The sequence below is a fragment of the Rissa tridactyla genome, chromosome 2 (assembly GCF_028500815.1).
Source record: "Rissa tridactyla isolate bRisTri1 chromosome 2, bRisTri1.patW.cur.20221130, whole genome shotgun sequence".
In the NCBI taxonomy this organism is placed as follows: Eukaryota; Metazoa; Chordata; class Aves; order Charadriiformes; family Laridae; genus Rissa; species Rissa tridactyla.
This window is the reverse complement of record NC_071467.1, coordinates 36,397,531-36,415,362: the sequence shown is the minus strand read 5'-3', so window position 1 is coordinate 36,415,362 and position 17,832 is coordinate 36,397,531. Positions and strand designations below refer to the sequence as shown.

The window sequence follows — 17,832 nt, the reverse complement described above, 5'->3', positions numbered from 1 at the left end:
CTGAAAATGGGACTCATCCATTCAGCACATGGATTGCTTCGCGTGACAGTCAGAGGCACTGCGGCATCCAACGTTCAGGCATTTACTTCTATGAGTCACAATTCCGGGACATTATGCACCAAGTCCCTATGCTGTACTGACCTTCTCTAGCTCCTGCTGATAAACAAAACAACTGCTGCCCATCTAACTGAGCCTGTTGTAAACTAGATGCAAATATATTTTTTTTAATCCTATTTATCATCTCAGCTAGGCACAAGCAGGTGAACAACTTCTGCCTTGTGACAGCAAAGAGATGAGAGATGTCTCCTCGTTCCTGACCTCAAGGGCAGAAATATCATAGACTTGCATACCAGACAACTGTTTAATACGTTCACAAATCAATTTTATTAATTTAAAACAAAATTAATGAAGAAAAATTCTGTACACAATTGTGGACACAACACACTTTTTGTACAATAAGGCCCAGATAAACTTTGTTTTTTTTAGTCCGCAAGTGACTAAAAATAAAAAAAAAAAAAAGACAACCAACCCCCCATCACTGTCTACTTTGCTTGAGGAAAAAAAAGGCTAATTATAGTCTCAATTCTAAAAACTACCCACAACGTGCTTTATGTACGTATGTGAGTACTGCGTGAATTCCAGCACTCATACTCGGTAAAGTAAAGCACATGTGCAAGTCTTGGTAGGATAAAAACCTCTCTGTTGGTAATAAAGCAATCCACAAATATTGAATTCTAGCAGCAATATGATTCCTCCAATAGAGAAGGGTGTTGTGTAGCTACATTGGTGCTTTGTAGCTCTGCAGGTAGCTGTTTCAAGGCTGGTGTTTTTAGCAAAAGAAAGCAAGAAGAAAAGCTGGAGAATGAACCAACAAAGCTGAGGCTTCTTTTTAATGAAGAGGTTTAAATCAGGTAAAGGGAATTGGTACAATTCAAGCCAGAAGTCAGACTAACAGTTTACCTGACCAAGTAGCTCATGGCCTTCAGGATTAGAAAAGCCACAAGTCACAGACAGACACAGTCTAGGTTTGCCCTGTAAATGGGTATAGACAAAAGCAAATTTTAACTCCTTGGCGATAACTATTTCAGTATTTCCATTGCCGGCAATGGATGTTATATCTTAGGAAAATCTGACTCCTGGTGGAAGAGGATTAAAAAACTTAAATGTATATGATTATTCTTGTTCAATTTCTCCAAAATATTCCCATTTCTAATTTCTAAAAATAACGATGATGATAGTTTCCTTCATTTTTGGATGAGATAAAAACTATTCGGTACGAAGATTCCAGTTTAAGCCATCTTAAAATATATTTGTGTTCTCGCTCTATTTCTTTAGGGAATTAATCTATGAATTCATTTTTCAATACTTTAAAAAAGGGTCAATATGTTAACTTTAAAGGAGGAAACAGAAGATAGCAAAGAACTCCTCTTCAGTTGTGTTTTATCTATATTTCCTTCATGGGGGGAAAGAAACCAATCTTTTCATAATGAGACTAGGCGAGAGAAGAAAAAGGTAGAGAAACAGCTGAGAAGAACAAAACCCAATTCTTATTGACACTTGACATCCATGCTTTTGGTCTTGACAAATTTATCTAAAAAAATCCGTTATCTACATATTTATATCCAACGCATTGATAAGGCACTGCACAACAGCCTGTGCACACGTGGCCTCATTCTTCACCAACAAGGCATTACTATCTTTCAATAGCATTTACCTTAACAATATGTAAAAGAATCATTCATTATTACAAATTTACACAAAAAATTCTTCCTGTACATGATTGTCTCAGTGATGTACCTATTAGTTTAAATTAGACATATTTTAAACTACTCTGTAATGTGCTAAAATCAAAAGTCGTTGCTGTACCATAAGGCAAAGGCTTATAATAGCCTTTAATCCTATTATACATATTCTCAGTTATATGATGTCAAAATATAGTCTGTTCATAAATAAGTAAAGATGTACAGAGTACCCTGGGTATGAGAAACCAAAAAGTAAACCTTCTTTACAAGAAAATTACTCCACTGGTGTTTTGAAAAATCTCAGTCTTCATTGTGCAATCAAGTTTGCTGTGTTGAAGAAACGGTGTGTGTCACATTGAAGAGTCTAAAAACTACAAAGCATCTGCAGGTCCTTTTTTTTCTTCACAGGTATGAACCTTTTATTTCCTTTTTTTTTTAATTTCTTTTTCCTTCTCTATTTCTTTTTGGTAGCAAATACGGCAAAGATGAGTTGTTCAAACATTTGCATGGCTTATTTTTGTTGGACTCGCAGTACCAGAGTCAACAGCTGTTCTGAAGAAAAAGACATGCTCCTCCGTTTACTGAAAGGGCAAGGGTTAAGACCAATTGCAGCTGTACGTCAACATGTTGAAATCACAAAGTTCTGTAGTCCAATGCTGACACAAGACACAGGCATCCCGTCCACGGGCAGAAGGAGGCTCTGGGGTTTCAAAGTGCTGCTGAGCTGCTACAAGTACTCCAGTTCCAAGGCATGGTGAAGGGCCATAAGGTCAGAGTGGCTCGAGATCCTCCAAAATGGCATAGCATGCTGTGAACAGCACAGACAACATGTAAAAATAACCCCAAGCATTCTGGTATTTAGACCCACCCATTGTCTTTCACAAGGATAAGGGAACACAGCTCAGGAGAGAAAAAGAGCTCTTAAAGCCTCGAGCCCTTCATGTTTATCTCTGGTTTCTCTGACCCACCCCCTCGTCACAGATTATCAATAATGGCAAGTCTATCTACTAACACGAACAACAGCAAGCAGGTCAGGAGATGCTAAGGAAAGGGAGGGGTTTCTCATCTCTTTATAAGAAAAACAGATTTCAGCACGTTGCAGAAGTAAATATTATTTCTAGAAAATAATTAAGAAAAATAATCTATACATGAAGCACGTGGGTAGTTTGAGGAAGGGAACAGAACTTGATCAAAAACAAAAAAATATAGGAAGTAAAAGTATTACCAACAAAACATGTTTGTTCCTTGTGGAACTATCCCTGGCAGGTGAGTTAAGAACATAGCCATGGTGATTCAGAATAGCTCATGTGTTGCTCACATCACTTTGAAAGGAAATTTATCCCAGTGGTTTGTATAACATCGCTCATTCTTAGCGCTGATCTTAAAACATCTTTTCCATACGGGACAATTTTAAAATAAATACATATTTTTTTCCTATTAGCTGTAATAAAATCTGTCTGGAGCCCAAGTACGTTTGCAAAGAACCCGAATAAACCAAAAAACACAAATACCAGGAAAAAGCACACATTACCTCATCCATGAAGGGTAAAAATCTGATTAAGAACTATCTTTATACTCTAAACCAGGGATTACAGTGTCAGCAAGAACTTTTGCATAAATAAAAAAAAAAAAAAGATAACTATCAGCTTTCAACAGGAAAATATTCTATAAATCCTGTGGGAAAATAGTTTAAATTCAACAATGTTCTGAAGGCTAACATGATCGTGTTCACCTTTTCATCAGGTCAGCTTACGTCCTGGCATCTTTAGGAGGCAAATGACAAGCAATTTATTATCACAATAGCTTTGGAGTTCCCCGAACATTTTATCTACAACTTCTCAAAGATGCTTTCTTCATCCTCCTTCAGCACTTCCCAAGTAAACTCCTAATTCTACTGAAATCAGTGGCAAAACTCCATCTCTTCTGATAATCACTTCTACACTGACCTCCTTTTTTTTTCATTCAGGTCTTCTCAAATTTTAAGATAGAGAACAATTTTCAAAACAATGTGAAACTCCGTTTCCAGTTGCATGTTTACTGTAGGCCCTGCAATTTTACCTTATACCTGCCTCAGAAGTCAAACATCCTGGCACAGAGCCTATCATAAATTTCTCTTTAGAAGCTCAGGTAAACCGCTGTCTGTCAGTGTAATAATAATTATTATTTTTAGAAGAATGTTGCTTCAATCCAGATAATGATGTGATGATGAATTGGGTTGAATTTATAGAATAAAGGGGAGATTTTTAAAAGAAACATAACCATGTAACTAGCGGCAAGTTGTTCTGAAATCAAATGGCAACTGTTAAGGAACAATCTACTGTTGCTCTTGTGAGAGTCAGAGAAGATAATACTGAGTTAATTAATACTAATAAGCAAGACTAAAGAGCTGTACAAGATCAGCAAGGGAGCACTGTCAGGAATCTGGAAAATGGCCCCCCCGTGAAGGACAGGTGTCAGCAGGCAGAGTTGCACAGTAAGAGGGGCTGCAGAGTGAAGGATGCGGCGCTGAGCACCCAGTGCCCGTGCTCCAGGGTTTTCACCTCAGAATAGCTCTACTCTGCCATCATGGAAAAAATGCCCATTAGTAGCAGAGCATTTGGTGAGCACCTGGACAATATATTGTTCTTTAGTTCTATCCAAAAGAAATCTGTTTGGGTTTGGGTTTCTCTTCCCCTAAAACCAGCCCAGGATGTTAATCAAAGCAGAGTGAGGGGTGATGACTGGAAGGTCTGCTTAGATATGACACTACCAATCTGAATTAAAATGTAATATGGATGCGTCAACAGATGCCTACATTCAGAGTATGCCTAGATTTTAGAGCAAAGAAATTTCTTCTGGAAGGAAATAAAATGATCCACAAGGAAGCACCACTGGAATAGTTTCTGTTCTGCTTCGCTTTACTCTAGATTGTTACAAAGCCTTGAGAAACAGTTGCCTAAATCTCAGCTTGAAGATAAATGCATGAGCCATAGCTGCTTATGGAGAGAACAAAACCAACAAACAAAATAATTCAGACACAATTGAGATGTTGTTGGGAAAAACACTTATGATATTTCCAAAACGCTTTTACAGATTAAACCTTTCCCTAAGAAGGACGCGTTAAAACTGACTGTGACACATACTATTTCTTCATTTTCAATCTAGACTTCCATTGTATTGTCTCTACCCTCCACCAGCAACAGAAACTAGATGCAACTAGTTTACTCAGTTACAACGCCACGTCCCGGTGTTTTCAGTTACATCATACAGATAGTCTATCCTCTGCGATCTGTAAGGTTAGACACTGCAGCTTTCCAACTCAAATCTTTCCTAAAGATTGATTTCTTGCACCATCTCCAGGAAACGAACCAGCAAGAGCAAAACGACATAAAAATTCCTAATCATGCTGTTCTGCAGACACTCCAAAAGCTTCTGTGCACCTATCTCTCATTTAGGCTGCAAGATCTTGCTGGAAGAATTTACAACATCTGATCGGGGTATGACATCAAGGACAAACGGGCACAGGTTTGTGCTTGCAGCAGGTCCGTGCAGTGTTGCCAGATGACTGCACTTGGCCGGTGATGCTCAGCAGTGCTGCCTCCATTTCTTGTGCGGCTACAGTTTCCCTCTTCTCTCACAAGCCCCATGCCAGGTAGGACCTACGTGCTCCCCCTGCCAGCCAGCCAGAACTCCATGATTCTCTTTAGTCAGCTTGGCACCAGCTCTGCCTTAGCCACCGGAGCAGGGAGGTGTACGCAGCATACCTAAGATGCGGCGCGGTGAAGAGTTTGGTGGACACCTGCCTTTGCGTAGTGTCTCTTGCAGAAGCCAAGAGTCAATGACATGGACGGCCTCCAAGGTCATACAGCAAACTAATGAATAGGGAGAATTGTAGTAATAAATTCTTGGCCTCCAGCTCCCACTTCATGCAGCTCCAGCATTATACTGCTTCCCTAGTAACAGCCTCAGCATCACAGAGCGTACACACACCATGCAGCTTGGGCAGTTAAAGACACTGATTGATTTAACAGAAGCTTTAGCTTCTGCTAAATCAAATCACAGCAATTCTTGCTAGATGCCCACATGCAATATCAAGTTTTGGATTACCCTCAGCTGTTTATGGTCAGATTTTAAACCAAAACTTTAAGTGGTCATTATTTTGGCTATATCTTTCTATTTGAAACTCGCTTAAGTGTCCTCTGCTTTATTTATGTCCGTCTGTGAAAGGAGTGTACCTCCTTTTACTCCATGCAGTTGCAGGAGTGAGGTGTGGAATGATTCTGGAGAGTCCCACGAAAACAAAGAGGTTGTGTAAACCTCAGGATTATAATTATTTTCAGTTCTGCTGCATACAGGTCAAAAGACCAGCAGCGCACTCCCAAGAAATAAAGCACGCCAGGAACGCGGCGGCTGCACGGGCCTGGAATCTGCACCGGCGCTCTTCGCAAGGCCGAATTCAGATCTCTATCAGTCTGACCCTACAGCACAGCCTTCATGGCTAAGAGGAGGGGAAACAAACCCGATACAGAGCTATATATATCTATATGTACATGTTTGTGTGTGTAGATACAGTCTCGCACACATATGTGTCCATATATATGCATGTGTGTTCAGGGGGCATATAGAGTAATTTTCACCCTATCTAAAATAACAAATGATTGTACAAAACTAAAACATTTCAAGTAACAAAATTATCACACAAACCCTTATACATTATTCCTGTATTAACATGCCCCATTTAGCCACAGCTATTCAGCCCTTGCAAAAGTGGCAACACACCCATGAGACACAAGTACATTTTATTCTTCCCGAATGACCGGACAAGAGTTTCTTTGTATATATATTCACTAAATATTGCCTTTAGAAAGTCATCCCTGCCAACACTTTGCACACATGTCATGTACAACACGTGTCTTCTATTCTGAGCACACAGAAAAATGCTAATATCTCGTTTGCTGCTGTGGGAGAATGGACGACAAATGCTACCCACTAATAAATAGGCGGTGTAACTGGATGCATTAGTATCTAATGAAACTATAAGAAAGCTTTTCTTACTGTATATTGCAGGAACATGCATCTATACTGGCAGTAAAACAATGATTTTGTTTACTATTTCAGTATCTTCCGAGTAAATACGCAGCTTTTGTCTTTTAAAAAACATAAAGTGTTTTGTAGATGATACTTGGTAATAAATACACTTATCAGCTTTTTAATGATTTAATTTTGATGGCATTTTGAAATGAAATACGGTGGCAAAAGTCTGAATTTGGTTTTGGTGTAAAAAGCATGAAAAGTAAAAAAATTAATTTAGTAAATCTAATAATAATCACAACATTATTAAATAGCCTAAAATATTAAGGTGTTTTATTTCTGCAATAGAAGCAATATTACTTTTCAGCGTGTATTTACTGAAAGAACAAAACATCAACTATTTTATTTAACAAAATAAAGTGTTTCTACTAATACACGTGCAAAACAAAGCTATTTTTTGAAGACAACACCGAAAAGTGCAGACTACCCTCCTTCCCTTAAATGAATACGTATTTATACAAAACCCTTACTCCTGAGAGTTGTGACGGATTTGAATAGAAAACTCATCAGTTTCTGTCATCTTTCACAGTATTTTTGTTGTGTTCCTGCCAGGTTTGCTAAGCGGTCGTCTTTACTTCCTACCCCAAACCTGACCAGCACAGTGTGACTGTGAGCTTAAAAGCAGTGGCATATTGGATACCCATTTATATTCTATTTATTGCTCCACAAAGATTTATGACTTTTCCTCCAAATTTCCCTCCGAGGCAGCGTGACCATTTTGGAGACAAAGGGAGCAGCCGATTTGCCCAGGCTCTGCCGAATCACCTGATGTAAAATCCAGCCTCTCGGTGCTGAGAGCCTCCTCCTTTGTCTCCTCTCGCAAATTAGAAATCCTTTGGAGGATTCTCCTAAGTAGAAAAACTCAGGAGTTGGTTGGGGTTTTTTTTCTGTATTTCTGTATTATTTATTTCTGCATTTACGAGCATTTCCCGACTGTGTCTCCAAAGGCAAAGGCAAAAGACGAGCTCAAATAAAACAAAACACAACACAACTAAACAAAGCGAAAAAACAGCCCAAAACACGAAAAAAACAAAGCGAAGCAAAACAAAATGCCAAGACAATGGAGTCTCTGGCAGGAAACCCCAGCAACTTATTCTGCGAATAGCTGTGTCACCGCAGTAGCGCTCGGAGGCGGAGGCTTGGGCAGCCGCCCCCAGCACCCCTCGGCTCTCACACCCTTCTCCCTCTCCCCTCCTCTCCCTCTTTTCCCGGGGAAGCTGATCCGAAGGTAGCAACCTCCGCGTGAACCCTGGCATTGCAGCCACCCTGGCTGCGCGCTGAACTCATGCAGAAGGGTAGGGTTATTTCTCAGTCTGCAACGCCAACCTCCCAAGAATTTTCATTTTCTTATAAAATGTTTTGCTGGAAGCGACAGCGACACAAAGGTGTTGATACCATGGCTTGTCCCGTGCTACGTGAAACGTAAGAGCCTGTGGTTTCCTCGGTGTATTGTATTTATTTTCATCAATGGAAAGAGGCGTTTTATGAAAAAAAAGTCTATCCTAAAAATGTTTCTCAAAAGAGCAATGATCTTTTAAATGGTATTAAAAAGTTTCTATTATTGAATTTTTACAATAATGACAACAATAAAAAGATTTTAAACCTGGCCTTTATTTTCGCTATCGTTGTATTGACTCAGGCTTTTCCATGAATGGCATAAATGAAAATCTTGTTTGACGATTAAGCAAATGATAAACTTTTGGTAAATCATTTTGAATAACAAACCTTAACTTTCTTACCTCCTAAGCTGGAAGTTCAGCTTTTGTCACCAAATGAACACAGAATAAAAAATCTCTCAAAATAAATAGGTTTGAATTTATATGCTTACTTAAAAATACTCATTACAGTTTACACGTAGCCAGTGAAGTGCTATTTAAAGAAGGGTGTACTGCTTATGCTCTAAGTAGTGCAAAGAAATGTACAGATACTAAGGGCTTCCCCATAGGCCAAACCGCTTCAGCAAAGTGCTGCGCAGAGGGGTAACACAAAAGCTGTCCCTGCCCTGAGAATATCACAAAACTTGATGTGGTGATGGGAAGGAAGGCAGGAGGGAACCAGCTAACAAGGTGAAGGGGATAAGCCCGGCAATGGGATACATATGGGACAGTTACGCCGCTTTGGATTGATGAGCTTCGGGTGTTTTTGTGGGGGTAAATCTCCTGTTTTGTCTGCACATTCTCCAGAGAAGGTCTAGGCTTTTACTCTTTTCTAATACAGCGACACCATTTATTCCTTAGAGCAAACATCTTTCAACTGAAGCACAGTATACACTAGGCTGCATTCCCACGCTCGCTCCTCCTAACAACCATAAAACCGACCTGAGGGGCAGATAACCAAAAAGGCATCATCTGAGTTGGGAGCAGCTCCTCGTACCGCAAGGCACCGTGTGGTTCTTGCTCTTGCAGGATGTGAGGGCCAAAAGTTAAGAGGCAAAATCCTGCTTTCACAGTGTGAAATGGTGACTTCTTTTTCGGTGGAGTGAGAAGCAGGACAAGAATCACAGAAGCATTTTCCTTAATCAGATTAATAGTTTCTGCAGAAAGGCAGGGCTGCTGGTCTACTTATTGACTTCTCTGGCATTGCTGCAGCAGATAATTTAATCCAGAGCATCTAACATGCTTTGAATCTGAAAATTCCTTCCACCGAGAAAGAATACGCAGAAGTAATGGCACAAAGGAACTTTCTGTACTGCTACTCCTCTTAGCAACTGGAAAGGCTTTTTCTTATGCTTTTCTGAATCATGTTTCCTGTTGAAAAAAGCACTGAATTAGATAATGTTACCGAAAGGACTACTCCTGCCATTATCATATACAATGCTATTTCACCGAGCAACAGAAAAGGAACAAAAAGAAGATTTTTTTTTTTTGCCCCCTGATCTTAAATGCAGCTTTTAAAATGTAATCATTTACAGCGGGAAAACATTTCTCCGCAAAGATGAAAGGCATTTCTGAAGGAGAAAGGAGCAAACCGTTCCCGTCAGTCCGCCAAAGGGATATATGAAACTGAGACTCTGCAAAGTGCCGGGACGAGCCGGGAACCTACCCGCAATGCTGCGGGGGCACAAAACCCGGATTTCATGAAGCAAAACCAGCCAATGGCTGTTAAAACGCCGTGCGGGTTAATTAGTTTCACTTCTCCAATTTAAAAAGCTACAGTGGAAACAGATATAGAAGTACCACAGAGAGTTTTGTGGTAAAAAAGCAGCTGTGTAAAAGCAATTTACCTGTAAAAGGAAGCAAGAACAGAAATGCCCGTTTTCCTATTCCTGCTCCAATTGTCCAAATAGCCAATATTATGCCTCATTCCTCCAAGCGAAGGGTCTGTATCTGCGGTACTTGGGTAAAATAGCAAGGCTAGGAATACTGCCTATTATTTTTCAGTGGGAAGTACTGCTTTTTATGGAGCGTGCTCCACAGTGGGACAAAAAAAAAAAAAAGTGAATTTTTCCCTCCTTCCCAGAGGAAAGCGAAAAATAATAAAGACATAGTCAAATAGTATCCTCTGCTCTGTTAACTGAGGTTATGAATGCAGGACAAGCCACAAGTCCTGAGCACAGTCACCTGAACGCAGATTCCAAATAATGGACGCACAAGAAAACTGAAATTTCTGTATACCTACTCCAGTCCCACATACCTTTTCAAGGTGTGACACATACGTGTTTCATATAGTCAAATAGCACACTGCCTTTGATCAGCAAGAATTGCCATTTTTTGCTTATATTCATAACATCCTATGTGGTATTTTGGGATGCCAATGAAAACAGAACTATTAGTTCTTGGCACAAAAGCCGGGGTCCATTTTCTGGCTCCTTTTTGAAAGACATCAAACATACAGAGCTAGCTTAATGTGTCTTTTGGAGAACAGTAGGGCATGTTATTATCTACAGTTTTATGCAGCTTTTTACTAGACATGGTCAAAACATATTTCATAAAGCAAAGATACAAAACCCAAATGTCAACGCATGCTGTCCCATGTCGAAGAAAAGACAATTTTGCTTTCAGACTCTTGAAATCAACCCGCACTAAAGAAGAGCTATTACCTTTTTTGCGCCTTGTTCTTCTTCGACACCATCCCCTATAACAACATACACTACTTTTCTTCCAAATCTTTGAATTATTCGCTCAAAACAACTTTCCTTTCCTGAAAGAAAAAGATCAGACTATTCAGGACAGGTGGTGATGGGATGACATCAAATAAATCACTTTTTAGCCCAGATCTCCCCCGGAGCATAACAAACAATTAGAGGTACTGGGAGAGAAGAGCATCTCCCGCAGGATGGCATATCAAGGCCAACTGCAGCTTTACTCCTGCCACAGCAGCTGACAGGCAACCTCAAAATCTGCTCCATGAGATTCTTAAGTACACACGCCATGGCAGACATAGCGGACTAGAGGTCCGCAATATCACCTTTCTTGTCTCCTTCCCTAATCTGAGACAGGATGTGGGGGGAATTTCCCTACCAGGAGAATTCTCTACTGGCTATTCACGGCCAGTATCCCAAACTGAGCAAATTGATTGAATCTGAGTTGAAATTCTAGCTTTTTCTCCACAACCTGTGACAAGATTAATCACAGCTTCTAAAACAGTAGTATCCTGATTTAGAAGGTCACCCAAAAGATTTAGATTTAAATGCCTGTAATCCAATACATGGGCAAGGTCCTTGATCCTGCACTGGGATCCATTAATGTGGCTCCTTACTTCACGGCACAGACCTAGGGAAATGATCCCAGTGCTCCAGTACTACACGTAGGTACCGATACTGGGAAGCTTCAGGTACTGGTACTGGGAAGCCAGAAAGAAAGTAAAAGTTTACAGTTGAGTTTTCTCAAATGTACCCATTCTGAAAGATCACTTCAGTCCGGTCAAGGTACAAGCTTATCTGTGTGTCTACAGCAACCGATGAGAAAAATTGTGTTTTTCAAAATAGTTATTTCAGCTACAGTACAATACCAGGGTAAGAACAAATAGGCTGGTAATTAAAAAAAGGTTTCTAGCCAGCAGAGAAGCCAAAATACTCAATGACGACCTTTAACAGTAGCATCAGGTATAAGAAACCTCCAACACTTACTAGGTTGCAATGGTGCTTGAAAATTATGAATTGGGTCATATTACAAAAATCGCATGATTTCCTGTGACAGTCAGTGACTGAATGCAGTTTTGCAAAACTACCCTGCTGTCCTGTGTATGTGAAGTCATAAGTGAGTATTAAAACATGCTTTAATTAAATTGTGTATTTAAAGCATTATAATTCAAAGTTTTAATTTACTTTGTAGTTTTGACAGATGGTACCATAACATTTCTATCCAGGAAACAGTTTTAAATCTTTTATGGTAATGCTTTCAAATTTCTGCATCAAACTCTCAACTAAGCCTTTTTAAAAACACAAAACCAAACAAAAATAACCCACCATTTTTTCTCGGCTATTTGAGCTTCCTGTATTACAGATACTTAAGAACACATGAAAATTTTTTTCATGTAGCCCACAATTTTGAGGGAATCTGAGATAGAACAGATATGTCATAATCACATTAAAAACTACAAGCACCATTGCCATCTGGTCCTATGTACTTCTACATACTCAGAATGTATCTTCTATATTGAACCAGAAAACAGAAATAAACACTTGCCTGGCTGAAGCTTATTACAGTCAGTATGAATGAACTTAAATAATCACATTCTGCAGCAAAACATTCTTGCTTCTGGTAAATTGTTTACGAAAATTTGCTGCAGAGCCCATGAATGAAATGGAGCCGGGGCTTACCTTTACAGAATTTCTTCTGCTTATCTGGGGAGACTTCAGCGTTCTCTACTTACAGTCTACTAAAAAGTCTCCTCAACTGCTACATAGCCTCACAGTTTTGAGAAATGAGGACAAAAATGCAATTATATTTCCTCCTAACAGAGGCTGCTTCAGCGTTAATAGAGCTATATGAAGCTTTCTGTGCTGGATCATGACAAACGTTTGAAAAGCGCTTTTAGAATGCTTTAGCATGAAAAGTGTTTCATGAGATCAGGTATTACTAATCTCTATATTTGCTACAGTGAATGCATGTAAGAAATAAATATAGACTACAGTAGCTTTTTGTTTAGAATTACAGCTTCAAATATATCACAATATTATAAAAATAGCTCACCTATTTTAGTTGCACTGTAAATATTCTCTATGGGAAATACAACCCCTAGTCCATACAACAAGACTTTTGCCAGAGCTGGAATTAGCTGAGTAGTTGTTACAAGAATGTTCACACAGTTTGTCCTATGGAAGAGAAAATGCAAACATCCTTTTTTTAACAAAACGAAACAGAACAAGGAAAACCTTACCCCTCCCATCAACCCCCCTCACCATTATTATTGCCACTTGCAAAGAAAAGGGTTTTTTTTCCACCTTAAAGGAGAGCAAGGTAGAGTGGCATGGTCAGACCAGAACAAGGAATAAGAGGGTCCTCCAGGTTTGGCATTTTGCCCACCAGACCGGGCAGCATCTTCTAGACCATCAGAAGACATCCTCAAGTGTCCTAACTGCCTCGTACTCTTCGTACTCACCTCGAATGAATAAGGGTGAGTGCTTTCAGTGCAAGTGTTAACCAAGAATCCGTCAAAGCTTCGATTTCTGCTCTGAGTTGTAACCAAGCCTCTCTTTTTGCTGGACCAAGAAGACCTGTGGAGTAGATAAGGACATGTCTGCACCGAAATTAAGCAACATTCTGTCATTTTCCTTTGCTTTCGTTAGCTCATTTTCCACACGCTGCAAACTAAACAGCTCACTAAACACTACCATGTTAAAAAAAGGAACATAAACCAAAAGTTCTTCCCTTTTACTACTTCTCATCTATTTTTGTTATATACTTCAGAGTCACTTGCCTCCAACATTATTTTTGTAGGTATTATATATTTCTTTTACTCGTCTGTAGCGGAAAGCCAATTTTCGCATCCAGTCCACTCCTCCGCGCACCCCCGTCGCGAGGCACAAATTCGCACTGGTGGCGGCCGCGGGAAAGCCGTCTGTTCCGAAGTTATAGGTGCTGGTCAGAGAAAAACAGACCCCCAGGTTAACAAAACGCAACGGGCGACATTCAGCCACCAGCTACTTGCTTTGCTGGGTTGCAAAGGCTAAGAGAGCTAAAAAGACAGTGGGCTACTGTAAGCGTTACAGCAGTTCATCGCTTTCCCAGGAAGGAGCTTGCAAAGCAACGTTTTATCTCTTTCAGTTCTCCTGTACCTTAAATCTTGACCGTTGTCGTCGGAAGACACGTCGTCGATGTGAACCTGGTCGCATTCCTAAGGCAACAGAAAGACTTTATAATTTTCTTGATCTTGCAAATCTCGAAAATAAAGCTATAAAAGGCTACGAACAATCTGCTCATCAGGGATATTTTTAATTGTGGAAATCAGTAGATGGCAGTCTTGTTAAAACAACTATTTTACCTATTCCTTGTGCTCATTTCTTAGAATAAATGCACACCACCATTAGCTACTACTGTTAAACGGCTTTCCAAAAACACATTTTTGTGTTTAGAAAGGAAAGTGGTTAAAAACAATTAGCATATGTGTTCCATAAACGTTCTTGTAGCCTTTCAGGTACCTTAAAACATCATGCTGCTCAAAGCTGATTCAGTCAGTGCATAAGTGTAACTGAAACCAGACATTTTGGTAAATGTAACATATTAGAAAAATTAAACCTGATGCTAACCGCCAATGAAATTATGACCTCTGATTGCTGTTGAGCCACACACCAACACAGCCTGAGGCCAGTGTTTCAGAGGAGCGCAGACGAAAAATCTGTTCCTAGTTTGCCATTCATTTGAGAGTTGTGAGTTTCCTTCTCTCTCTTTGGTCTTAGTGCATGAAAGCAGCATGCAAAGATGAAGAAAATATGAACAGAAATAGCCAAATCAAACCATCTTTCTTCAGCGACTTGTATGCAAACTAACATGGCACATTCATAATTAGCTTTGTCCATCACTAAATTAAAAATCGTAATGCATATTGTTTATCCACCAGAAAAACATTAGAACGTTACTATTAACAATTTAACTTTTGGCAGGAAAACAAATAAACCTCTGGCACTCCAGATCAATCTCAATTCAATGCTTGAAACAATAATGGATTTCAATTATTTTAATAATTTCCTCTTCTCTCTCTTAATGTGAAGTTCTATAACACACATGATCTATTTAAAACATGAAAATACTGCAATCCTTTATTTTTGTGTTACTGCTTTCCTCTGAACAAATTTTTCTCTCTCCATGGATTTGTGAGGAAGGGAGGGAAGATAGAAGTGGAAAGAAACTCAAACCAGCTGTTCCCTAACAGAATTAAAATCATGACCCTCAACCCTTTTTCTAAAACATCTATTTTCCAGCCAGCCCTCTCCCAGCAAGCAGCAAGCTCCAAGGAGGAAAAGACTTTGACCCTGTAACCTTCTCCTCCTCTCCTGAGGTCAACAACCTCAGATAAGAAAAAAGCTGAAGAAGTCTATTTGGCCTCCCATGATGGCTGTGGATTCTAGACTTTTAAACACACAGGTCTATGAAAAATGCCTCAGAAACTTTTCAAGCGCTTTGAAGAACAAGGTGTGGTTGTACAAGGGTTTTGTACTTGCACAACATATACTTATTCTTACTGTAATACATACTATTTTGTATTTTTACGCACAGGTAGCTTGTGCTAGAGAGAGAGGTAAGAGTGACAACCAGCACAGGAAAGACAATACTACATTTGCTCATATTTAACCACCATACAGTGAATTTCCTCCTCAGCCAGACAAATGCATTAGGACACAGCTGAAACTACAAGTGTGAACATATGTTGCCAGGCTTTGAAAATCAACTTGGCTAAAAAAAAAAAGGCCAGAAGCTTCTTCAGCAAGTTATCAAATTCACAGAAATTAAGTTTTTTTTGTTTAAAACTGAAAGGAACTGTCCATTCAAATGCCTACAAAGTTAACAATTCAAATATGAAGTGTAAGCTAATGAAGGGACACCCTCTGAACCTGTGAGTTTGCCGCTGTAGTTGTTCTTCCACTGCTCAGTGACTTCTCAAAGTCTCCATGGATAGAAAACTTAAGCTTCGGTTGTCAAAGCAGCAGTGAAAATTATCAAGTCAATAGCCTCCTCCCCCAGCTCAGAAACTATGGATGACAACTAGAACAAGTTACTGGAGAAGAGGATTCAAAATAGAAAACTAGGAAAAAGAAACAATTTTTTTTAGTAACCGCGAAACTAAAGGAAGGAGTAGAAGATCAGCTTCTCACAGGAGCAGCTGAAAGAAGGAATAACTCAACAGACTTCCAAATTCAGTTCTCCCAGGGAAAAGATAGAGGCAGGAAAGATGACACCACTACATCTTAGATTCCACAGTTCGAGACGACCAGAGGACTTGGAATTTTAATTTACGCTGCAAGGTCTTGGGACGATCAGAAGCTCTGGGACATCACAGACATTATCCCCATTTGTCTAACCTTCTGCTTGGTAGGTAAAAAGTGAAGAATTTAAATGTTACATTAGAAACAGAAATCATGGTATTGAAAGAAAGAGGAATTTTGGATAGAAAAACCCAGAAAAGAAATTAGACGCTAAAAATTGGTGGGGTGAAGGTATAGAAATGGTGTCAAGAAATGAAGGAAAGTGAAGAAAGGGTTACAAACATCACAAATTCCAGGTGAAATACTGAATAGCAAGGAAAGAGATAGTATTCTCTTTTGTCAGTAATAAAAGAAGAAAAAAGTAAAGTCAGGAAGGGAATGAAGCAGAATTGAAGTAGAAGAGATACATGTTATAATTTGGAAAGGATTAAAGACCGATGTGATTGACGCCACGTTACAACCAAAGGAAGGTCACAAACAGTGCACGACTGTTTTGTTCCTGCTGAGTGGCAGGACACAGCTTTGAGGCTAAATGCGAGCTTTGAGTGCCAGGTATTTTTTCATCCTGTCTAGCTGACTCGGACTTGGGGATAATGAGTGATGGGTGCATTTTTCAACCCCTGAACACGGGGAGGAAAAACACTCATTTAGCAATTGCTCTTTTAGCAGTAAAGTTACTTTGGAATATCTCTTCAAAGAAGCCAATTACCTGCCCACCCTTAACTGATCTGGTCCAACCGTCCTTCAGAACACCTTGCATCTGTTTTCACCTGCTTGCTTTGTGTGGAGCATTTTGTTCACGAGGAAAGCCTACCTGAGATGCTGTGCAGTCCCCTGATTAGTTATAAGCAAGCACCCACATATTCAACATTTTAAAATAGCAGTTGACTCCATACGCACCATAATCAGGGATATGCTAAAATGACGTTTGCCACTGAGCAACAACTAAAGTATGCACCTCCAACTAGTACATTTTTGCAAAGATACATTTTAAAATATTATATAAAATATTTTAATATCAATACAAAGACTCATAAAATCTTCAAGTACTTCCCAAAAAAGCTTCCGTGATGGGAGCCAACTTAGAGCTATGCAGCTATTCAGAAAAAAAAAAATAAATACTGATTTGTTTGCAAGCTTATTATTTCAAACTTTTACAGATATATTTGACACTTCTGTAAAATTTCCATAGGAAGTACAGTACTACTATTCTGCTCCTAATTTCTCTGGCAAAGTGATATCTGAAATTAATATTGAAAGTCCCTGTAGAAACACTATAAATACATGTTATTTATGCAGATGTATTTTATTACGATAGAACCAGTTTAGCAGTCCGCTCCAAAACAGAACATTAAAATTGTTGGATTCTCTTTTAAAATAGGCTGAATTGGCAAGTAAGGAGCAAAATATCCTGTGGCTTATGTATAAAGATTATGCAGCAAGCTGTGTTTTGCTCCTAAAGGTGTTGACCTTGCAACTTCAGTGTATCCAGTTTGAAATCTTCATGAGGGACTACAAGTGATGACATGTTTGCACTGAAGGTTTGGATTTCAGTCAGACAGGCTGAGATGCAGCTCTGCACTTTGGGATCAATCCCTGGAAAAGCAAAATGCACTTGGTATAGTTCAGGGATAATACTTTCAGAAGGGCAAAGCA

At 39.4% G+C, this 17,832-nt stretch overlaps 1 protein-coding gene across 25 annotated transcripts in view; it reads right to left on the bottom strand.

Moving 5' to 3' along the window:
* Positions 1-360: 360 nt before the first annotated feature.
* The window catches only part of EYA1 (EYA transcriptional coactivator and phosphatase 1), a 169,855-nt gene continuing 152,383 nt past the window's right edge, over positions 361-17,832 (bottom strand). For all 25 annotated transcript variants that reach the window (XM_054191941.1, XM_054191944.1, XM_054191950.1 and 22 more), the window contains 6 exons: positions 14,032-14,090; positions 13,674-13,834; positions 13,356-13,470; positions 12,947-13,068; positions 10,852-10,952; positions 361-2,550 (listed from right to left, as the gene is read on the bottom strand). In XM_054191941.1, coding sequence (XP_054047916.1) covers positions 2,470-2,550; positions 10,852-10,952; positions 12,947-13,068; positions 13,356-13,470; positions 13,674-13,834; positions 14,032-14,090 — 639 coding nt within the window. In that variant the 3' untranslated portion in view covers positions 361-2,469. The remainder of the gene's footprint in view (positions 2,551-10,851; positions 10,953-12,946; positions 13,069-13,355; positions 13,471-13,673; positions 13,835-14,031; positions 14,091-17,832) is intronic.